General features: G+C 44.2%; 1 protein-coding gene across 1 annotated transcript in view; it reads right to left on the minus strand.

The window, feature by feature from the left end:
- Window positions 1-17,443, minus strand: part of ALK (ALK receptor tyrosine kinase) — a 320,839-nt gene that overhangs the window by 224,845 nt on the left and 78,551 nt on the right. The window contains 2 exon segments of the mRNA XM_042779113.1: window positions 223-387; window positions 13,451-13,570. Of these exon segments, the coding sequence (XP_042635047.1) occupies window positions 223-387; window positions 13,451-13,493 (208 nt within the window). The 5' untranslated portion in view covers window positions 13,494-13,570.

Raw genomic sequence — 17,443 nt, forward strand, 5'->3', positions numbered from 1 at the left:
GATCTCTTCTGTACAGAATGACTCCCCCTTTGTCACTTTGTTTTTTCATTCATTGTCTGTTGAAGCAAAGGGATTATAGCTGTCTTTAGCACTTCAGGAGGACTTGTTTCTTTGGGTTAGGTTTTGGGTTTTTCTGTTATGGTTATTTTAGGGAGTGGAAGCAAGGGTGCTTTTATTTTAAAACTAACTACTGATGGCATTACACAGCTGTATTCATCTTACCTTTGGGTGTGCTCTCAGAGTGATCTCTCTCCAGCCCATCTGGGAGGTTTAGCTGTGAGACTGCCTCTGCATTCAGTCTGACCCAGGCATTGTTGGGGGTTTCCTGATCTTTTGAGGTAAAGGAATATTCCAGCTCACAAGGAGATTCAAAGTTGCAGTCAAATACTGGAAAAAGAAAATGGACACAAAAATGTCAGGTTAATGACATCCGGTGTCTGCTGTGCTAGAGGTAGGTAGACATACATGTGCATGCACATTCATGTTATACTTCAGTAAGTTAGGGCTTGATTTTTTCTGTAATGAGGTAAAAATAAATAGGGAATTCCATAAACAGACAGGAAAAAATGGGCCTGAAATAGGCTGCACAGGGAGGTTCATTATGGAGGCAGCAGTAAATCAAAAGGAATACCCAAGAGCCAGTAATTCCCCTTCAGGACAGGTCAAAGGGCAGCTCAAGCTAAATTGGGGAAAGGCATCATCTGGATTGAAAGGAAAATAGCTTAGTCAATGGAAGAAATTGGACAGAAAACCAATCTTTTCTGGGATGCTGCTTCAAATTCAACCAGGACCATTAGAGTGCAAAGAGTCCTAACATGATTCACACCCGTGTTCCAGCTCAGTGAGCACAGGTCTCTACAAAGACAGTCATCTATCCTTGGCATATGGAATGTGCTGGAAGTCATACGGACTGCACCTCAGGAGGTGACATTCTGACCCACAGGGCTTGAAACTCTTTCCTGAGACAACAGAAGCAGCAGAAATCAGACTTGCTGCTGCACAATTTCAGCTTCCAGGCAGCACAGCCAGCAACTGCCTCCAACAGAGATTTTTCTTTTTGAGATGTTTCTTGAGAGAAACCCATTACCCTGCTGGTACAACTATGATTCACTTCACAGTGTCCAGTTTACTATCACACCACAGTTCAAGCTGCTTAACACAACATGCAGTGACAACCTGCAAGGATTTTACTTTAATTGCCAAGATCATTACATTTTCTGTAATGTCCAGTATACATTTGCTTCTGTCACCACAGTCAGCACTCAACACAATATTCAGTAAGGGAAAGAAATTATTTTAGAACTAACTCAGTGCTTCTGAACAGGCTAGATCCATTTGAAAAAGCCAAGGAATACAGAATACAGTTGCTCCTTGGAGTATTCTGCACTGTTGTTCTGTCTTGGCATACTATGCAGGTGAAACAAATAATCTGAATTGACATTAGTGAAATTAACTGATTTTTTTAACTTCAATTACATTCTCTGTTGAACATCTAATTTCTTCTTTGTGGGCACAGATTTATGTAGTTCAGCCTATTCTCCTGGTGATAAAATATTTTCTAATCTGAAGGTTAATACTATTGCCCTCTTGCTATACTTTTCTCAGCTAATTTTCCTTTTTAACAGCAAGATGGAAGGAACAGAGTTCTTTTTCCAGTTTATATTTGATTTTCTTAACGAAGTGCTTTATCATCCACTCAGTCTTTTAAATACTTCACAACACCAGGGAAACCATATAACATAAGGAGTTCATTTACACCACAAGCAGCAGTAACAAGAATTACACACATTTCCTTAAATCCAAAAGTACAAGCCCCTACTCTCTTCAGGCCTCTAAGTTATCAATATAAATTTCATGATACATGAAGCACACTTCAATTTAGGCAGCAGGGAACTGTGAATATATTCATGCAGTTTACTACTGCAATATCATATCCAAACCTCAGACCACTTATTTCTAGTCCCTTAGATGATCTAAAAAAAAAAACAAAAACAAAAAGAAACGAAGTCAAACATTTTTTTAACTCTATGAAGCATTAGGAGTCTGTTAAATTTTAAACCTAAGCCCAGAGAGACAAAAGAGCAACTAAACACTCAACTATAGTTTACAGAACATATATAATCTTTACTAGTCACAGGGAACACCTTGAACAGTATGTGTTTTAAGGCGCTGTCAAAAAAAATATGGAGGGGAGAAACACAGCTCATATAAGAATTTTTTTGATGGAACTCACTGGATGACAAATGGGAAAGCCCAGGCCAAGGACCACACATGGCAAGAACAATCATTTCAAATCAACTACTTCATTCTTTGTGCACTTCTCTTCCCGATCAATCTCATCTTTTCCTCAGCTTTCCAGCAGTTGCTGCTTACTTCCTCTCCCCTCCTGCCCAGCTGCTGGGAACAGAAGCCTTTGTGCTCAATAACCCTCTTGACCCAAGCAGAGGGGCCCTTTGTGGATATCCACAAGGCACTCTCATTCTCCTCCTCCAACCCCCCTGACTGTCTGATTGTGGTGCCACAAGCACTCAATAGCCAGCTCTGCTCCCCACTTTGGTCTCACTTTCCAGAATCCCCATCTCAAAAGAGAGCTATCAATCAGCTGTAGAGCCCTTAACACAGCAGGCCTCTGACCTACAACTAGTACAACTTAATTGGGGTATGTGATTAAATACCAGTCACTGGTCATAACCAGTGCTTTGACTCCTGCAGCCAACTAAAGCCTCTGCCTGAAGCAGGGAAAGTAAAGGAAGAAAAGGCATGCAGCAATGCCATTCCCTTCCCTTGCAAGGAATGGCCTACAGAGAGTGGGCATGATCTAACATGCCTGCTGTGGTCACACCAAATGCCCTTCACAGCAGGTTGTTCCTTGGGAGACAGGGAGATTATTTGGCTCACACATCCCACAGTTTCTCTGATTCAGTGGAAACACACTTGCAACTTTTATATGATTCAACAGTCCCCTCACATCACCAGAATATCAGTACTTTTCATAAGCTCTTATTTAAATTAGTCCTGTATCAGACACAAATTTCAGTGTTATTATCCTATTCAGTACAAAGAAATGCTATCTCATGCAACACAGAAAAATCTGTGCAAACAGCATCCCGTCTTCCAAGGCTAACATTAACTTCCTACCCTCAGGCTTGCCTTCTTTCACAATGTCCTTCACTATCGACAATGTAACATACCTCATAAAAAAAGAATTATATACAATACTTTTTTTTTTTTTTTTACTGAGAAGCTGGTCTTGGTGTGTTATTACAAGACCACATAAGCCACACTTGCAAATACAAAACCCGCATAATGCTTGAATTGCTGCCACAAATCACCTGCCATTTTTTTACACCTCTGCATAAAAAAATAATGTTTCTCTTTCCTTTTTTGCTTTTGTCTTAATATTTAAAGGTTACACCAAGTTTATTGTTTTCTTGCCCAGTTAAGCACAGAAAGCAGTAGCCATGTGCCTTTGGAAGCTGGATAAAGGCCATTCTGCAGGGGTTTTTTTATGAAAAACTAAACACTGCAGGAAAGGCAATGAATCAATACTCCCCTCACATCACTAGAATATCACTACTTTTTATAAGCTCTTATTTAAATTAGCCCTGTATCAGACACAAATTTGAAAGTAACACAACTTCTAGTGGTTATTTTTTAAGACCCTATACCAATATAAATTGACTAGATACAGAGCTTTTGGACTTGAATACCTAGTGCCTAGTCAGTAAAGTGGGGCTATTTTTTGTGACTTCTGACAATTTTCCAAAAGAGATGTCACAGAGATTTAAACAGAGTACAGTAATTTATGTCAGAGCTACATTGATGCTACAGATCCTAAGTGCTCTACAGAAGTTTAAGTTCCATATAGAAAAAGAATAACAAAGTCTCTTCCTAAATAATAAATTTAAAAACCCCAAAACACAACAAACAATTATTTGTCCAGCAATCTCTTTTGTCTGCAACTACTGGGCATGAAAGAGCAGAACAGATAATTTATTAGAAGTCTATTTCATCATCCTTATGCTTTTAAAGAAGAAACAAAAGTGATGTTTATAATCAAAGTAAGATAATAACCTGTTTAAGAAGGGCTTTAGATACAAATCAGTTCAGCTTTTGATGTGTAAAAAGACACAGAATATTAACCACGGACTGAAAAGCCAATTAAGCTACCATTCCATTAAAAAGACACTGGAATCTATGTATGTCTGATTACGTTAGAGTCTTGTGAGTATTTCAATTTATTTATATTTTATCAACATACCTAACAACAATAATTTGTGCACAGATAGCTAAAATATCTGGCAAGCACATCTGTTTCAATTAAACTGATTAGAGTTTTCTGATAAACAAATGCCTTAAAATAGTAGTATAAGTAATGCACCAAAACACAGTAATCAGTGGGAAGTATTCTTTTACATTGCAGCAGGCCAAATTATGGATCATTCACTTTTGGGTCATCTTGGATCATTTGTGTAACTGCACATCACAGAAACATACCTTATTTAGAGCAAAAATAACCTAATCTTGAGAGACAGATTTAAAAATCTGTTCTTGTAAAGAAACTATTCTGATTATCCTTTCTTCAGCTGTCCAACAAAAGATCATCTGGTCTAAACCACCTCCCCTTTCAACCACAAAAATCTTACCAGCAGGTAGTTTCCTCTTAGACTGCTCCTTTCTAGTTCTACACGTCTGACTTTAAAAGGTCCTTTTCTCTCCTGGTCTGCTGACTCTTACAAATCACTCCTGCTCAATTACTCTCACCTGGGCACACCTTTGAAAGGGCGTGCTTGCTTTCTCACAGCTCTACCACAGCCAAGGGAGCAGAGAGAAGTTCTCTGTTCTCAGCAGGCCCAGCTTAGTGAGGTACATCTTTGCTGGCACCTCATCAGCTTGCACATGATTAATTTATAGAACATCTACAGACAAATGCACAATGTAAAGGTCACTCACACCGATCAAGTCAGGACCACAATCTCCCTCAAGAACTCTTTCAGCAGTAACAATCGCAGCAGCAGTGTAGAAACAGATAAAATATTCTTGCAGAGGATGTCTTTTTGCAATACAAATATTGACAGATATTCCTTGTGGAGGAGACATAATTTAAATTGTGTAGTAGAGATCTGCTCTGCTGAGTGAGCTTTGAGACCTCCATCAATACCTACTAACCTCTATTTTACTCATGTTATAAGGCCTATAAGCTTTTAATTTATGACAGGGAAATGACAAATTGATTTTCCAGTTATTAATCCTAGTGACAGAGCCAGTTCGTAAAGTCTTCCCATTCCCTCTGAGTACAAAAGGGCACAGGGCATTCAATCTAAGGGTTTCAATTGCCTCATCAGGTCTTTTCGAATTTCTATTCACCAAACCAGGGTGCACATGTGGGGTGCCACAAAGAAGCCTGCAGTGATAAGTATTTCTCCCTGAAAATAGAACATAAACTGGAGACACTGTGCTCCCTGGCTGTCAGCTTACCCACCTGCTAAACACTCAGGAGGACCCAAATAGAGGCCAGGTCCTTGGAAGGGAGCATTGCCCAACTAGCACAAAGAAGAGGTGAAACTTCTTGCAAATGAATTCCTGGTGCTATATTTTAGCTTTGCAACTGGAGTTACAGCAGCAATTTAAAATAAGGGAATCTACCAGAGGATGGAAGGGCACAGCAAAAAAGGGAAAAGGTGTTGGCAGTCACACAAATTCAAGAGCAAAAACAATTCAATTGCAGGGCTTAACTGCCTTGTTCGTGCTGAGCAAGCAAGTCTGAAGAGACCATTTCACCTATTTCCTTTCATTGTCTAGCCCTGAGAAAGGGCAAACTGCACATTTTAAGGATGCTTATGTCACATGTCTCCCTTCCAGGCTCTCTGGGTCGTACTACCCTTAGCAAATGCCTGTGCCAACAATCTCTGGCTGCTCCTTGGGCTGCTGCTCCAGGAGCTGACAAACGTGAGAGCAGCAGCATGGCCTGACAGAGCCATGGGACATGGGGAACCGGGGAGGTGCTTGAGGAGCACCACAGCATTGCTCCATTCAGCACAGCTTTGGGGTCCATCCCACCTGATGAACCTCAGTCACCTGCAAGTGCAGCAGTGAGATCAGCTGGGCACCAAGCCAGCTCCTCTCCCTGCCCTGAGACACAGCCTGTGCTCACCAGGGACCTCCTTTTAATTTCAAGCTGCTTAGCACAAGTTACAGTAGTTTCACGAATACAAGCCGCACGGATTATAAGCCGCACTTCCGGTGCCTCAACGATGTTGCTGTCTTTGTCAATAGATAAGCCGCACCCCGAATATTAGCCGCACTTTCGTTCGTCGCGAGAATCCGTGCGCAGCTTTCACAAATTGGCCAATTAGTAACAGGATCGCGGCATAGAGGGCTTTACTGGCTCGGGGCGGGGCCAGGAAGGCTCGGCCCGCTCATGGTTGCTGACGGGGCCGGCCGGGTGGTGCTGCAGCCGCCGCCGGGCTCACTGGCCCCCCTCTCCCGTCAGCACCGCCTCGCCGCTGCGTTTACGTACTCGCCCTGCCGGCGGGCCAGCCACTGCCGCCGCTGGCAGGCATGCCGGCCGCCTCGCCGCTGCGTTGTTTACGTACTCACCCTGCCGGCGGGCCAGCCACTGCCGCCGCTGGCAGGCATGCCGGCCGCCTCGCCACTGCGTTGTTTACGTACTCGCCCTGCCGGCGGGCCAGCCACTGCCGCCGCCGCCGGGCTCGCTGGCCCCCCTCTCCCGTCACCACCGCCCCGCTGCCGCGTTCCCTAGCCCTGCCGGCAGGCTGCCGCCGCCGCCGCCCGGCTCGCCGGCCACGCCGCACCGCATTCCCTAGCCCTGCCGGCGGGCTGCTGCCACCGCCGCCCGGCTCGCCGGCCGCGCCGCGTTCCCTAGCCCTGCCGGCGGGCTGCCGCCGCCGGGCTCGCCGGCCGCGCCGCGCCGCGTTCCCTAGCCCTGCCCGCCGCCGCCCGGCTCGCCGGCCGTGCCGCGCCGCGTTCCCTAGCCCTGCCGGCGGGCTGCCGCCGCCCGGCTCGCCGGCCGCGCCGCGCCGCGTTCCCTAGCCCTGCCCGCCGCCGCCCGGCTCGCCGGCCGTGCCGCGTTCCCTAGCCCTGCCGGCGGGCTGCCGCCGCCGCCGCCCGGCTCGCCGGCCGCGCCGCGTTCCCTAGCCCTGCCGGCGGGCTGCCGCCGCCCGGCTCGCCGGCCGCGCCGCGCCGCGTTCCCTAGCCCTGCCGGCGGGCTGCTGCCGCCCGGCTCGCCGGCCGCGCCGCGTTCCCTAGCCCTGCCCGCCGCCGCCCAGCTCGCCGGCCGCGCCGCGCCGCGTTCCCTAGCCCTGCCCGCCGCCGCCCGGCTCGCCGGCCGTGCCGCGTTCCCTAGCCCTGCCGGCGGGCTGCCGCCGCCCGGCTCGCCGGCCGCGCCGCGTCGCGTTCCCTAGCCCTGCCGGCGGGCTGCCGCCGCCCGGCTCGCCGGCCGCGCCACGCCGCGTTCCCTAGCCCTGCCGGCGGGCTGCCGCCGCCGGGCTCGCCGGCCGCCCCCTCCCGTCTGCACCGCCACCGCGTTTCCTCGCCCTGGCCGGCACTGCAGGCCCCCGCACCGCCGGGCTCCCCCATGCTGCTGGCCCCGATTCTGCTGGGCTTCCCCCGCTGCCAGGCAGCCCCACCCGCCGGCCTTCCTGCTTCTGCCATGCTCCCCTGCACTGCTAGCCCCAGTTCTCCCGGGCTCCCCCGTCCTACTGACCCGGCTCTGCCGCCCCCCTGCCCCGCCCTGCTGGCTCAGGCTCTGCCGCCCGCCCCCCACACTGCTGGCCCCGCCTCTGCCAGGCTTTCCCACCTCTGCCGGGGCCGGCCGGGCTCCAGCTTGGCTTGGGGCTGCCGCGGGCTCTCACTTCCGTGTTGGCAGCTTTTAGAATTTTGTTAATGTATTAGCCGCCCCGGAATATTAGCCGCACTTCCGGGTTTCCACCAAAATTTTGGTCAAATTGGTGCGGCTTGTATTCGTGAAATTACTGTAGTTTATCGCTCTCTGTGTCCTTCCTCTGCACCAGCAGGTCTCTGAGCACGATGCCCTGACCTTGAAATTACTGACAGGGTTGCTGCTGTACCCTTGCAGGGCTTCAAGGGCTCCTCAGAGCTTGCTGCCTGCAAGGAAGAGTTCCATGGGGCCAGCTTCTCCCCAGCACTCAGGAGTGGTGGCTGTTGGGCAGAGTCAAGGCTGGTAGCACCAGCACTGCTCGTGCCTTTGATGCCCAACTTGAAGGAAAACCACTATGGTTTCCTTTGGAAGGGGCTTTAAGGTTAGATTGCATTCTGGAGAAAAAACTCTAGAGGAGCAACACCCCAGGGAATATCCCAGCAACATCTGGGGAAGAGTGCTTGGGCCTTGATTCCAGGCACAGAGCAAGCTGCCTGCCTTCCTGTGGAGCCCAGAGCTCTCCTCATGCCAGATGCATTTAAATTAATTCTCTGGGGAGTGAGCCACGATGGATGGGCCACTGCTTAGAGAAAACAGCAATAATGCAGCTATTCATTTATTTGTTAAGAGAATCATAAAAATGACAGCATCTACTTTATATCCACCCAGCCCCTCAGCATACACCAGGGACTGAATCACCAAAATCTCTGACAGCTGCTTTGTTCAGTGAAAATCAAACTACAAAGAAAGGGCCAGGACTCCTTCATCAATCAATTATAAGCACAGTCTTTCAAGACAGCTACAGAGAGAGGTGTGAGGAACGGGTGTTGGGAGAACAACTAGCAACAGCTCTCGTTTTCATTCCTCCTGTTCCAAGAAGTGTCAGACCTCATTCTCCACACAAGAAATATTTGTCCACCAAGTCTCCCATGCTTGCAGCAAAAAACAATACATGAAAGTGCATTTCAAATGCCAGTTCTGGCCAAAAAAAAATGAAGTACTGACTAACAGCAGTTGTTAGAAAATATGCTCCAGTTGGCACAAAACAGTAGTTGGATGAACTGTCATATTTTGTCAATTCATACAAGGAACCTCTTGCATGAATTTCAAAAGATCTCTAGAGAAAATGAATACTTGAGAGATGGGGAGAAAAGACGTTTGTTGTCTTACTGTGTGTTATTTTATTATTGAAAAATATTGAGCTGTCATAGACATATAATCTGCAGATGAAAGATGATATAAGGAAAAGAAAGTTAAAATTTCTCCCTAATAGGATTTTTTTTTCTTCTTGCTTAACACAGCCTTTGGTTTAGCTAGGCAGATGCTGCGCTTCCTGACTTTCCTCCTTTTGGATTTCAGCACCACTGCACATAGCCAAAAAACCATCTAATTGTTAAACAAGAATTCCTGTGAATGTATACGGGGTCACAGCATCTGCTATTTTATATGAAGCAATTCTATTAATGTGGTGTGAGTAACTGCTGTTAATTGAAGCCTTGCCCTATTCCATTCATAATGCTATTTCCAAACTACGCTTCAATCTTGTAAGATTGCGAAAAGGATGTGTTTGAATTAAGATACTTTCCCAGTATCTTTACTAAGAAAGCATTGATTCAGTTTTCCCCTGGAATGAAGTAGCATTCTCTTGTCCCTCTCCTGACTTTATCTCACCTCTGAACAGGATCTTGCTTTAACAATCAGTTTGTATCCATACATCTCACTATGCCATGCTGAGCCAAGAATCACAACAGCTTTATCATTCTGAAGATGTCGGTAGATGATTTGTTGTAGAATTATCAAACCAGTAGTCATGGGTTGCTAACTGTGACATGAATTCATCTGCCTGGTGCCCTTTTTCTCTCCATCTTCCCTTTCATTCAATGTCCAGACCCACTGAGTTTCATGGCTGTAGTGTCTATCTGGTGCCCAACTGACATGAATGAAATGGTGCATATGACCTACAAGGGAAAAAGTTTAATCATCTGAAACCTTGCTGAGGAACTGCCACGCCACTGAGCATCAAACACGCAGCAAGAATGACCCCAAATTATCCTGCAGTAAAACTGGTTCCATGCATTTTTATTTTTTTAGTCAGCAAACCAAATTCAGGAAATTAGGAACTCATCATAGAAGACATTCCATTAGAAAGTGTTAAAAAAACCCCAACAACCCTGTCAAATTAGTTTTCTGAAGACATAGAGCTGAGTGAAATTATTAATAAGTTGTTAATAGAGGCCATCCTGTGGATTAGGCTTTTAGTACCTATTAAATCAAAGCTGTGAATAATTATGCATTCTTGTAGGTGTGTGTTCCTCTGCTGAACTCGCCTTTTCTAGGTGTTTTTAAGCGCAATAGTGACTGGGTAGCCAAATTTGCTCTCCTTCTGAGTTTTAGTCAGAGTTGACTTTGCCATCCAAACACTACTATTTCCTAAACTTTAGGGGGGCAAAAAAAAAACAAACTGTAAACTACATAACCTGAGAGAGGTACTTCAGTACTTTGCCCAGCGCTGATTCAGAGCAGCCAAGGACTCAGCTGCTACTGGACAACGTGACAAAGAGACACAAAGCCAGCTCAGTAATATAAGAACAGTTAAAAAGAAAAAGCCAATTCCATCATCCAGCATGGCAACCTTAGGCCTGTTATTCCCATGAAATGTGTTCTTTTTTCAAAGCAGTGTTTAGGTGGGTTGAATTGCATTTGATTTTTGCTCCGATCAATAGTACTTTCCACAGTGGCCACCACACCCTGCCAGGATCATGCTCCAGGGGCAAGGTTGTTGGCTGCCCCAGGGAGATGGAGAGGATGGGGCAGAGAGGGATGTGTTAACTGCATAAAGGTTCAGAGGGGCAGCTGTCATCTGGAACCCCTATTACACAAGCTTATAAGATTTTATGTAGGGGACAATTGATTTCTTATAGAATACCTGTACAGAAGAGAAAATTAACATTCAACCAGCCAGGACAAGAAATGAAATATGTGGCTGGGTGCAGTTAATCATGTAAGCCTCAGGACAGAGATCCATCAGATCTGCAAATGGGAGATTAATATGCTACCATAAGTCCACATATGCAGAATGCATTAAAATTTGTTCTAGCCACGGGAAACAGCCTGAGTGTACTTCATGAGAAGAAAAGGATATAAAAAATTTGGAGATTTAAAGTCTCTTCCTGCCTCACAGGTTGAATTCACAGATAATTTTGACTTCACATGCAATTTTTACTCTTTATTTTCTGAAAGGCACGTGGATTTTGCATCTCTGAGATGACTGATGATTAATCAGTGCTTGGATTGGGACAAATCTGAAAAAATCTCTAGACATAACAGAAAAAACGTCTTGTGAATGCATCACTCAAGTCTCTTCTTGTGCCAGCGATTATCTTTCCGGATTGCTACATATGGTTTCAAAGACACATCAGGCACTGTTCCTGCTAGACCTACCAGAGAGAGTCTGAGAGAATTTTTAATTCTGAGCAAAAGAGAAGAGAACTTAGTTTGGCAGAGGAAGAAGGACACCAGGTATCAGTTTACTCACTCTTTCAATCAGAAATTTCTTCAACAGTGGAACACAGATAAAGTGTAATTAAAACAACTAATATTGCCCCACTCCAGCAATGTCAGCCAGTTAATTAGATGGGTCCCATCAGTGATTAGGCAAACAAAGTTTTGATAGAAGTTCTATTGAGCACTCCGTAATCAGTCACACTGGGAGCAGTAAGGAAAGCTGACAGAAGAAATCATTCTAGTAGTAAAAGGCTGCTGGGTTTTATTTCTGCTTATGATTTATTGTGTGATTTTTGGATTAACTACTAATCAGAAGGCTGGGTCCTGGGACAAAAGTACTTGCCTAGAGCTTAAACAGTCTAACTTTGTCTTCTTCTTCACTCTGCTGAGTCCCTGCATGACCTCCACAGAGCCATGTAGACCCAGGGCCAGTAATCAGCCATTGAAAGGAACTGCCCACCCTGTCATGGACAGAACAGCTCTGAACAGAAATCCAGCTCCCTGGGAAGTTTACTAATAAATATGCCAGTGTCTGTAAGCTGAAGGTATGCAGAGGAATAGAAGTTTTAAGATGTGTCCTCTTAGTCTTGGGCTATGCCTACAGGCTCTGCTGCACATACACACATCAGTCCTCTGTGGGCTGCAAATCTCAAGTGGCAGGAAGTGTCTGCAAAGTGATGCTATGGAGTGTTCCAGCCTGAAATGTGTGCCTTCTTGGGCTACTAACCTTTAATTAAATTAAATTAAACTTAATTAAAGGCTACTACCCTTAAATTTAAATTCTTGTAAATGTTAAATTGCAAAGTCAGAAAAAGTAAATTATTCCTGCGTCTCCTCAAGATTCCCCAGAAATTTAAAGGTGCATGTCCTAAATTACACCTGCTAAATGAGAAAGCAGTTTAGAGTTGTCCTGAGTGAATATTGTGTTTTGTGTAATACCTCATCAAAATCCTGCCTTTCCTTGCAAAACAGATGGTTGGAACATGGTAGGATTTGGTCTTGTGCAATCAGCTAAAATCATCATAAATCATTTCTGCTGAGGTGCAGTACATTTATCTCCATGTGATGCTGTCAGATGGAATCAGTGCTCTTAGGTTTTAAGAACAAAGCCTTCCCTTAGAATAGTATTACTGCAGAACTGAAAGAGTTTAGGAGGAAGTAATAAAGGATAAATTAAAAATCATTCTTGCAACTTCTGAGAAAACCAAGTAAGGGAAAAAAAGATTGTACTACTGTTGCTTCCAAAATGAAATTGGTGTGTCCTCATCACTCAAGCAGATACAACAGCTAGGAGCAGATATTGTATGCCAGTGGAAAGAATATATATTGCACACATAAAAGGCTGCAACATAAATTTGAAGAAATATGGGGCTCCTTCATATAGGTAGGTCAAACTTTTCCCTCAAGCAGATAATTACAGGCTTGGGGTGAGTAAATCTTATTAGCCTCTCAGCACCTTATCTCCCTGCATAGAGACTGGTAGTAGATATATAGTAGATATATTCTACTGCAGTCACTTTCTGGATTGCACGCCTTGTGCAGTCCAGTCCTAACTACGGCCATCGTACTTCACAGTGGAATGGCCATGGATAGGTCATACCTGAGAACAGATGAAAACACATTCCCAGATTTTGGAAGGGATAGATGTTAGAAAAGGACATGTAAAGCAAAATATTCATTATACAGCTCCTCTCTTTGTAATATTGGCAAATTTAATCATACCACTCAAATATTACAATCTGGGCCCTTGTTTTTGAGGGAGCAGGGAAGGCTGGGGCAGTGGAGGTCACCAGGCACCTCCACAGAGATGGCAATGACCTCAGGCTGGGCTGGGCTGAAATGGGACTCCTAGGCCCTTGGGCCTGGTGGGGGAAGTCCCAGGGGCAGCTGACCATGGGCTCTAAGGCTTACTAGTGCCCTCAGATGCTGCCAGTATGGATATTTTACCATGAAACATTTGACTTGTATTGCTTCACTCCAGTACTACACCAAAACATTACAGAGGGAGTTGCAGCTTCTTGAGGATGATATATTCATGCTACTCACTGTGTCGTCCTCTGTGGGAGAAGAAAGGGGATGTATCTCTCATGACCCAGGTCAAGTTCCAAGCAGAGTAACCAGGAGGAAGAGAAGGGCTCCTTGCTGCATGATCCGAAGGGCTCAGACCTTTTATAGAAAGAAGGAAGCCAAGAGAGAAAAGCCCGTTAGGTATGAGGTAGTTTTTTGCATGCTACACATCAAGTGCAGAGAACTTAATCAGCTTTATTGAGCATATGCAATAAGCACCAATATTCGACAACAGTAATTTCACGATTATAAACCGCACTGAGTATAAGCCGCACTTACGAGTGCCAGCAACTTTTCATTCTCTGTCCATATAAGTCACACCCAATTATAAGCCGAACATTACAATACAGAGTGTGATAAAAGGTATCTATTCTATCACCATCTGTTGAGGGTGGGAGCAGTGATCCTTATCTCAATGGCAGATATTCTGTTAATGGGCCATCCATTGAAACCAGGCAGGGCACTGCTCTTTATCTTTTCACAACCCATCCTTCCTCCAGCCAGTCATTTTCTGCTCATGGCCATTGAGTCCCACTGTGTGACTGATAAAATTACTGCATCCCATTGGAAGTTGCTCTAGCCAGGGGGAAGAGCCCAGCATTTCTTACCAAGATAAAAACAGAGGTTTTGGGACACTAAGGGAGCCCCTTTCTCCACTGGACTCCAGAGGAAAACCGGATTTCTCCACATCACCACTGGACCTCCAGAGGGAAACTGCACCTTGTACAGGAGCACTGCTCCAACTGAATCACATCTGTCACTGCAGGAGGATGCAGCCACCATTTAATGGGACTGCTGCCAACACCCTGCCTGACGGGGTGTCAGGTTGTACTCTGACTTTGCCAGGGTTTGGGGTTTGTTTCTTTGTAGTACTGTATTTCTATTTTAATTTCCCTAGAAAAGAACTGTTTTTCCTAATTCCCATATTTTTGCCTGAAAGCCCCTTGATTTCAAAATTCTAATAATTTGGAGTGAAGGGGTTTACATTCTCCATTTCAAAGAGAAGCTCCTGTCTTTCTCAGCAGACACCAGTCCTCCAAACTAAAACAGCAACTTCTCGTTCTTTGTCCATATATAAGCCGCACCTGATTATAAACCGCACTTTGGGTTCGGACCAAAATTTCAGTAAAAATGGTGTGGCTTGTAATCATGAAATTGCTGTACTTCTTGGTTGGTTCTTCCTTCCTGATATATGCATGCACAGGGACACAGGAGAATCGTTACTTTACAGTGGAAAATCATCTAGAAAATTTGTCAAGTTTCACCTCACACTAAGTTGTCTTTGACCTTTCATTCCCCCAATTTGTTTTTTTATTTATTTTTTATTTTAGGTTCTGCTAGCATAAGGAGATCTTGTACAAGGAATAGGCAAACATGTACCCAACTTGTGTTCAACAACCAAATGCATCTCAAAGATGCTTTTTATGATCCAAATACTACAGCAACACAGAACGGGTGAGCTCTGAACAAACTTGCACTAACTGAAAGACCATGATGACGTTAGAGATGTAAAGAGATAAACAGTGTCTGAAACAATACAGAAGATCAATGAGCAAAGTGCAATTCTGCATGCTTTGAAAATACAAATTTTCCCTGTGAATGTTTAAGTTGGGTTTTCTGAAGACGTCAGGATCTTGGTCTCATTTTTTGGTATCCTCAGAAGAAAGGTAGGATTTAGAAGTGTGGGAATACAGCAGGAAAAACTTGTGTTTGAGAGATTTGCTTGATTGAAAAAAACCCCAAACCTCTGGATTTCTGATTTCTCTACAGAAGCCATAAAAAAGGACACATTTAAGAGAATAATAGTAAACAAAGTAAATGGCTGAAGTCTTGGGGAAAACACTACTTTGATTTTGTAAAAAATTCTACTCTCTACTTCCACCAAAATAAAACTGGAAAATTTCAGAGGGACTTGTCAGAAGCTTAAACACCAGGTGTTAGTTGTGTCCTATCTTGCTCTCAGTGCAATCTCATTTTTAGCACACTCTTGTAACCACAAGAGTGGTATAGCTCAACCAAGAGAAAAGTAACCACTCTTATGTAAGAGCTGTAACTCTTACTCCTTGCTTAGAGCAATAAACTTCAGGATCAAAATGGACTTCACGCTGTAAGACATTCTTGAGTGGCAAAAAATTAATATCCCTAATGGCTCAATTAAACCTGCTCTCTATGCTAAGTTAAAGTGCCATAATTAAATATTCCCCATTGTTGTCTAGAATGTGACTACACAGATTTGTGAAGAGAGGTAGCAAACCTGATGTTCTGCCTGCAACTGTCATTGATTAAGTGATAGGTAACCATGAAGTAATCTTTATATTGGCTTTTGCCTCCCTAATATAAAAACACATCTTCCAGCAGCCCCTGATAAAGCTGGTTGTGTAAAATAATGTCAGGTTTCATTACAACAGTTATAATAGCTGCCAAAAGCAGACTTTTTTTCCCTACAAATGTGCTTCATTTTGATTATACTATAAAATAATAAATAAAAGAAGCATATGAATAAAAAATGTGCCCCTGAAATAAGCTGGTTTTCAAAGCTGTGTGTGTTTTGCCTCATGTGAGATGTCCGGTCAATATCAATATCCCCATATATAACATCTGTACCCAGTGACTCTCCAAAAGAGGGAAAGATTTAATATCCTGATCTCAGATCATAGTTCTCCTCGAGACAAGAATTCCAGGGCTCCTTTACCCCAAACAGACACAATTCCATGCAGACGTCATTCGTTTAGTGCCACCAGAGAGCCAAGACCTTGTGCTGCAATCGTTTGAAAACTTCACAAAACCCTTAAAAACTGACCTGCTTTCCACCTCTGTTCCCATAGCAAAATAATCAGAAAGTCACTGAGGTGCATTTCTCTCCCTAATGCTTCAGCCACAGAACTTAAATTTAAATCTCTTCAACTACCCTGATCAGCCTTACCTGGGAGTCACTACCATGGGAATCAGCACCACAGCACGCAGCTGCAGTACTCCAAATTCCCTGGCACTTTTAACATTCCAAAAAATGCCTCTCCATGTTACATTCCTCAGAAGTCCTGCCTATCAGCCCCAGCTAAGCAGAAATGCTCCCTCTGGAACCAATATATGCAGTAAATTGAGATAAAAAAATAAGGTTCAACATCTGAGCAGACAAGACAAGGCAGACCAGGTACCTGAGCCTCCCCTCAGCAGAAAGAGGTCAATAAGAGATAATACAAAAAATTGAAAGTTTTCCCTCTATTTTTAAAGAATGGAATGGATTCAGTTCAATTCATTTTAACCTTAGAACTATTTTATCCCACATTGTTTGGGGTTAATTTTGGAACTTTATCTCAAATGATTTGCTTAGGCTGTTGGTCTGAACTTGAAGACAAGAAGATTGTATCAGAAGTTATGAATCTTTCCCAATTAAGTTATCTTCTGCGAAAGATGCTGGGTAAAAGCTTTTTGTATAGCCAAGAGGGCACTCTTCACAGTGAGGAATGATTTGATTTAAGCATCAGCTTTAGGCTAGAAAAGGAGAGACCTTTCCTCTTCCACCTTCAGGGCATTTTGTATCAAGAAAGATAATAATAGGAGATCATTTCAGCTAAATAAATGCTTCTTCTGCAGCAAGGATAATGCAAACTTAGACCACACTCTAGCCCTTTTACAAAATAAAGGGGTTTTCTCCTCTCCAAATAATTCAATTTAATCCAAAAGGCACTGAGAAAATTTGTATCCTTCTTTTTAGATATACTAACCTCCAATTCCAGTTATTTGTATCAGGGTACTCTGTCACTTGTCAAAAGTAACCCTAACCTTTAAAAAAAATTAATGGATTGGCAACTGGAAGCTGACAACTCCATTTTTAGTAGCCAGACGTATGGCGAGGTACAAGAGAGGTTTCTTTGATATTCCTGCCTGGAGACATATCCAGGACCAAATCCTGGCCCTAGGTACTCCATCACAGCAAGAAACATGCACCTGAAGAGAACATTTGACATTTCT

This window comes from Catharus ustulatus, chromosome 3 (assembly GCF_009819885.2).
Source record: "Catharus ustulatus isolate bCatUst1 chromosome 3, bCatUst1.pri.v2, whole genome shotgun sequence".
Lineage (NCBI taxonomy): Eukaryota > Metazoa > Chordata > Aves > Passeriformes > Turdidae > Catharus > Catharus ustulatus.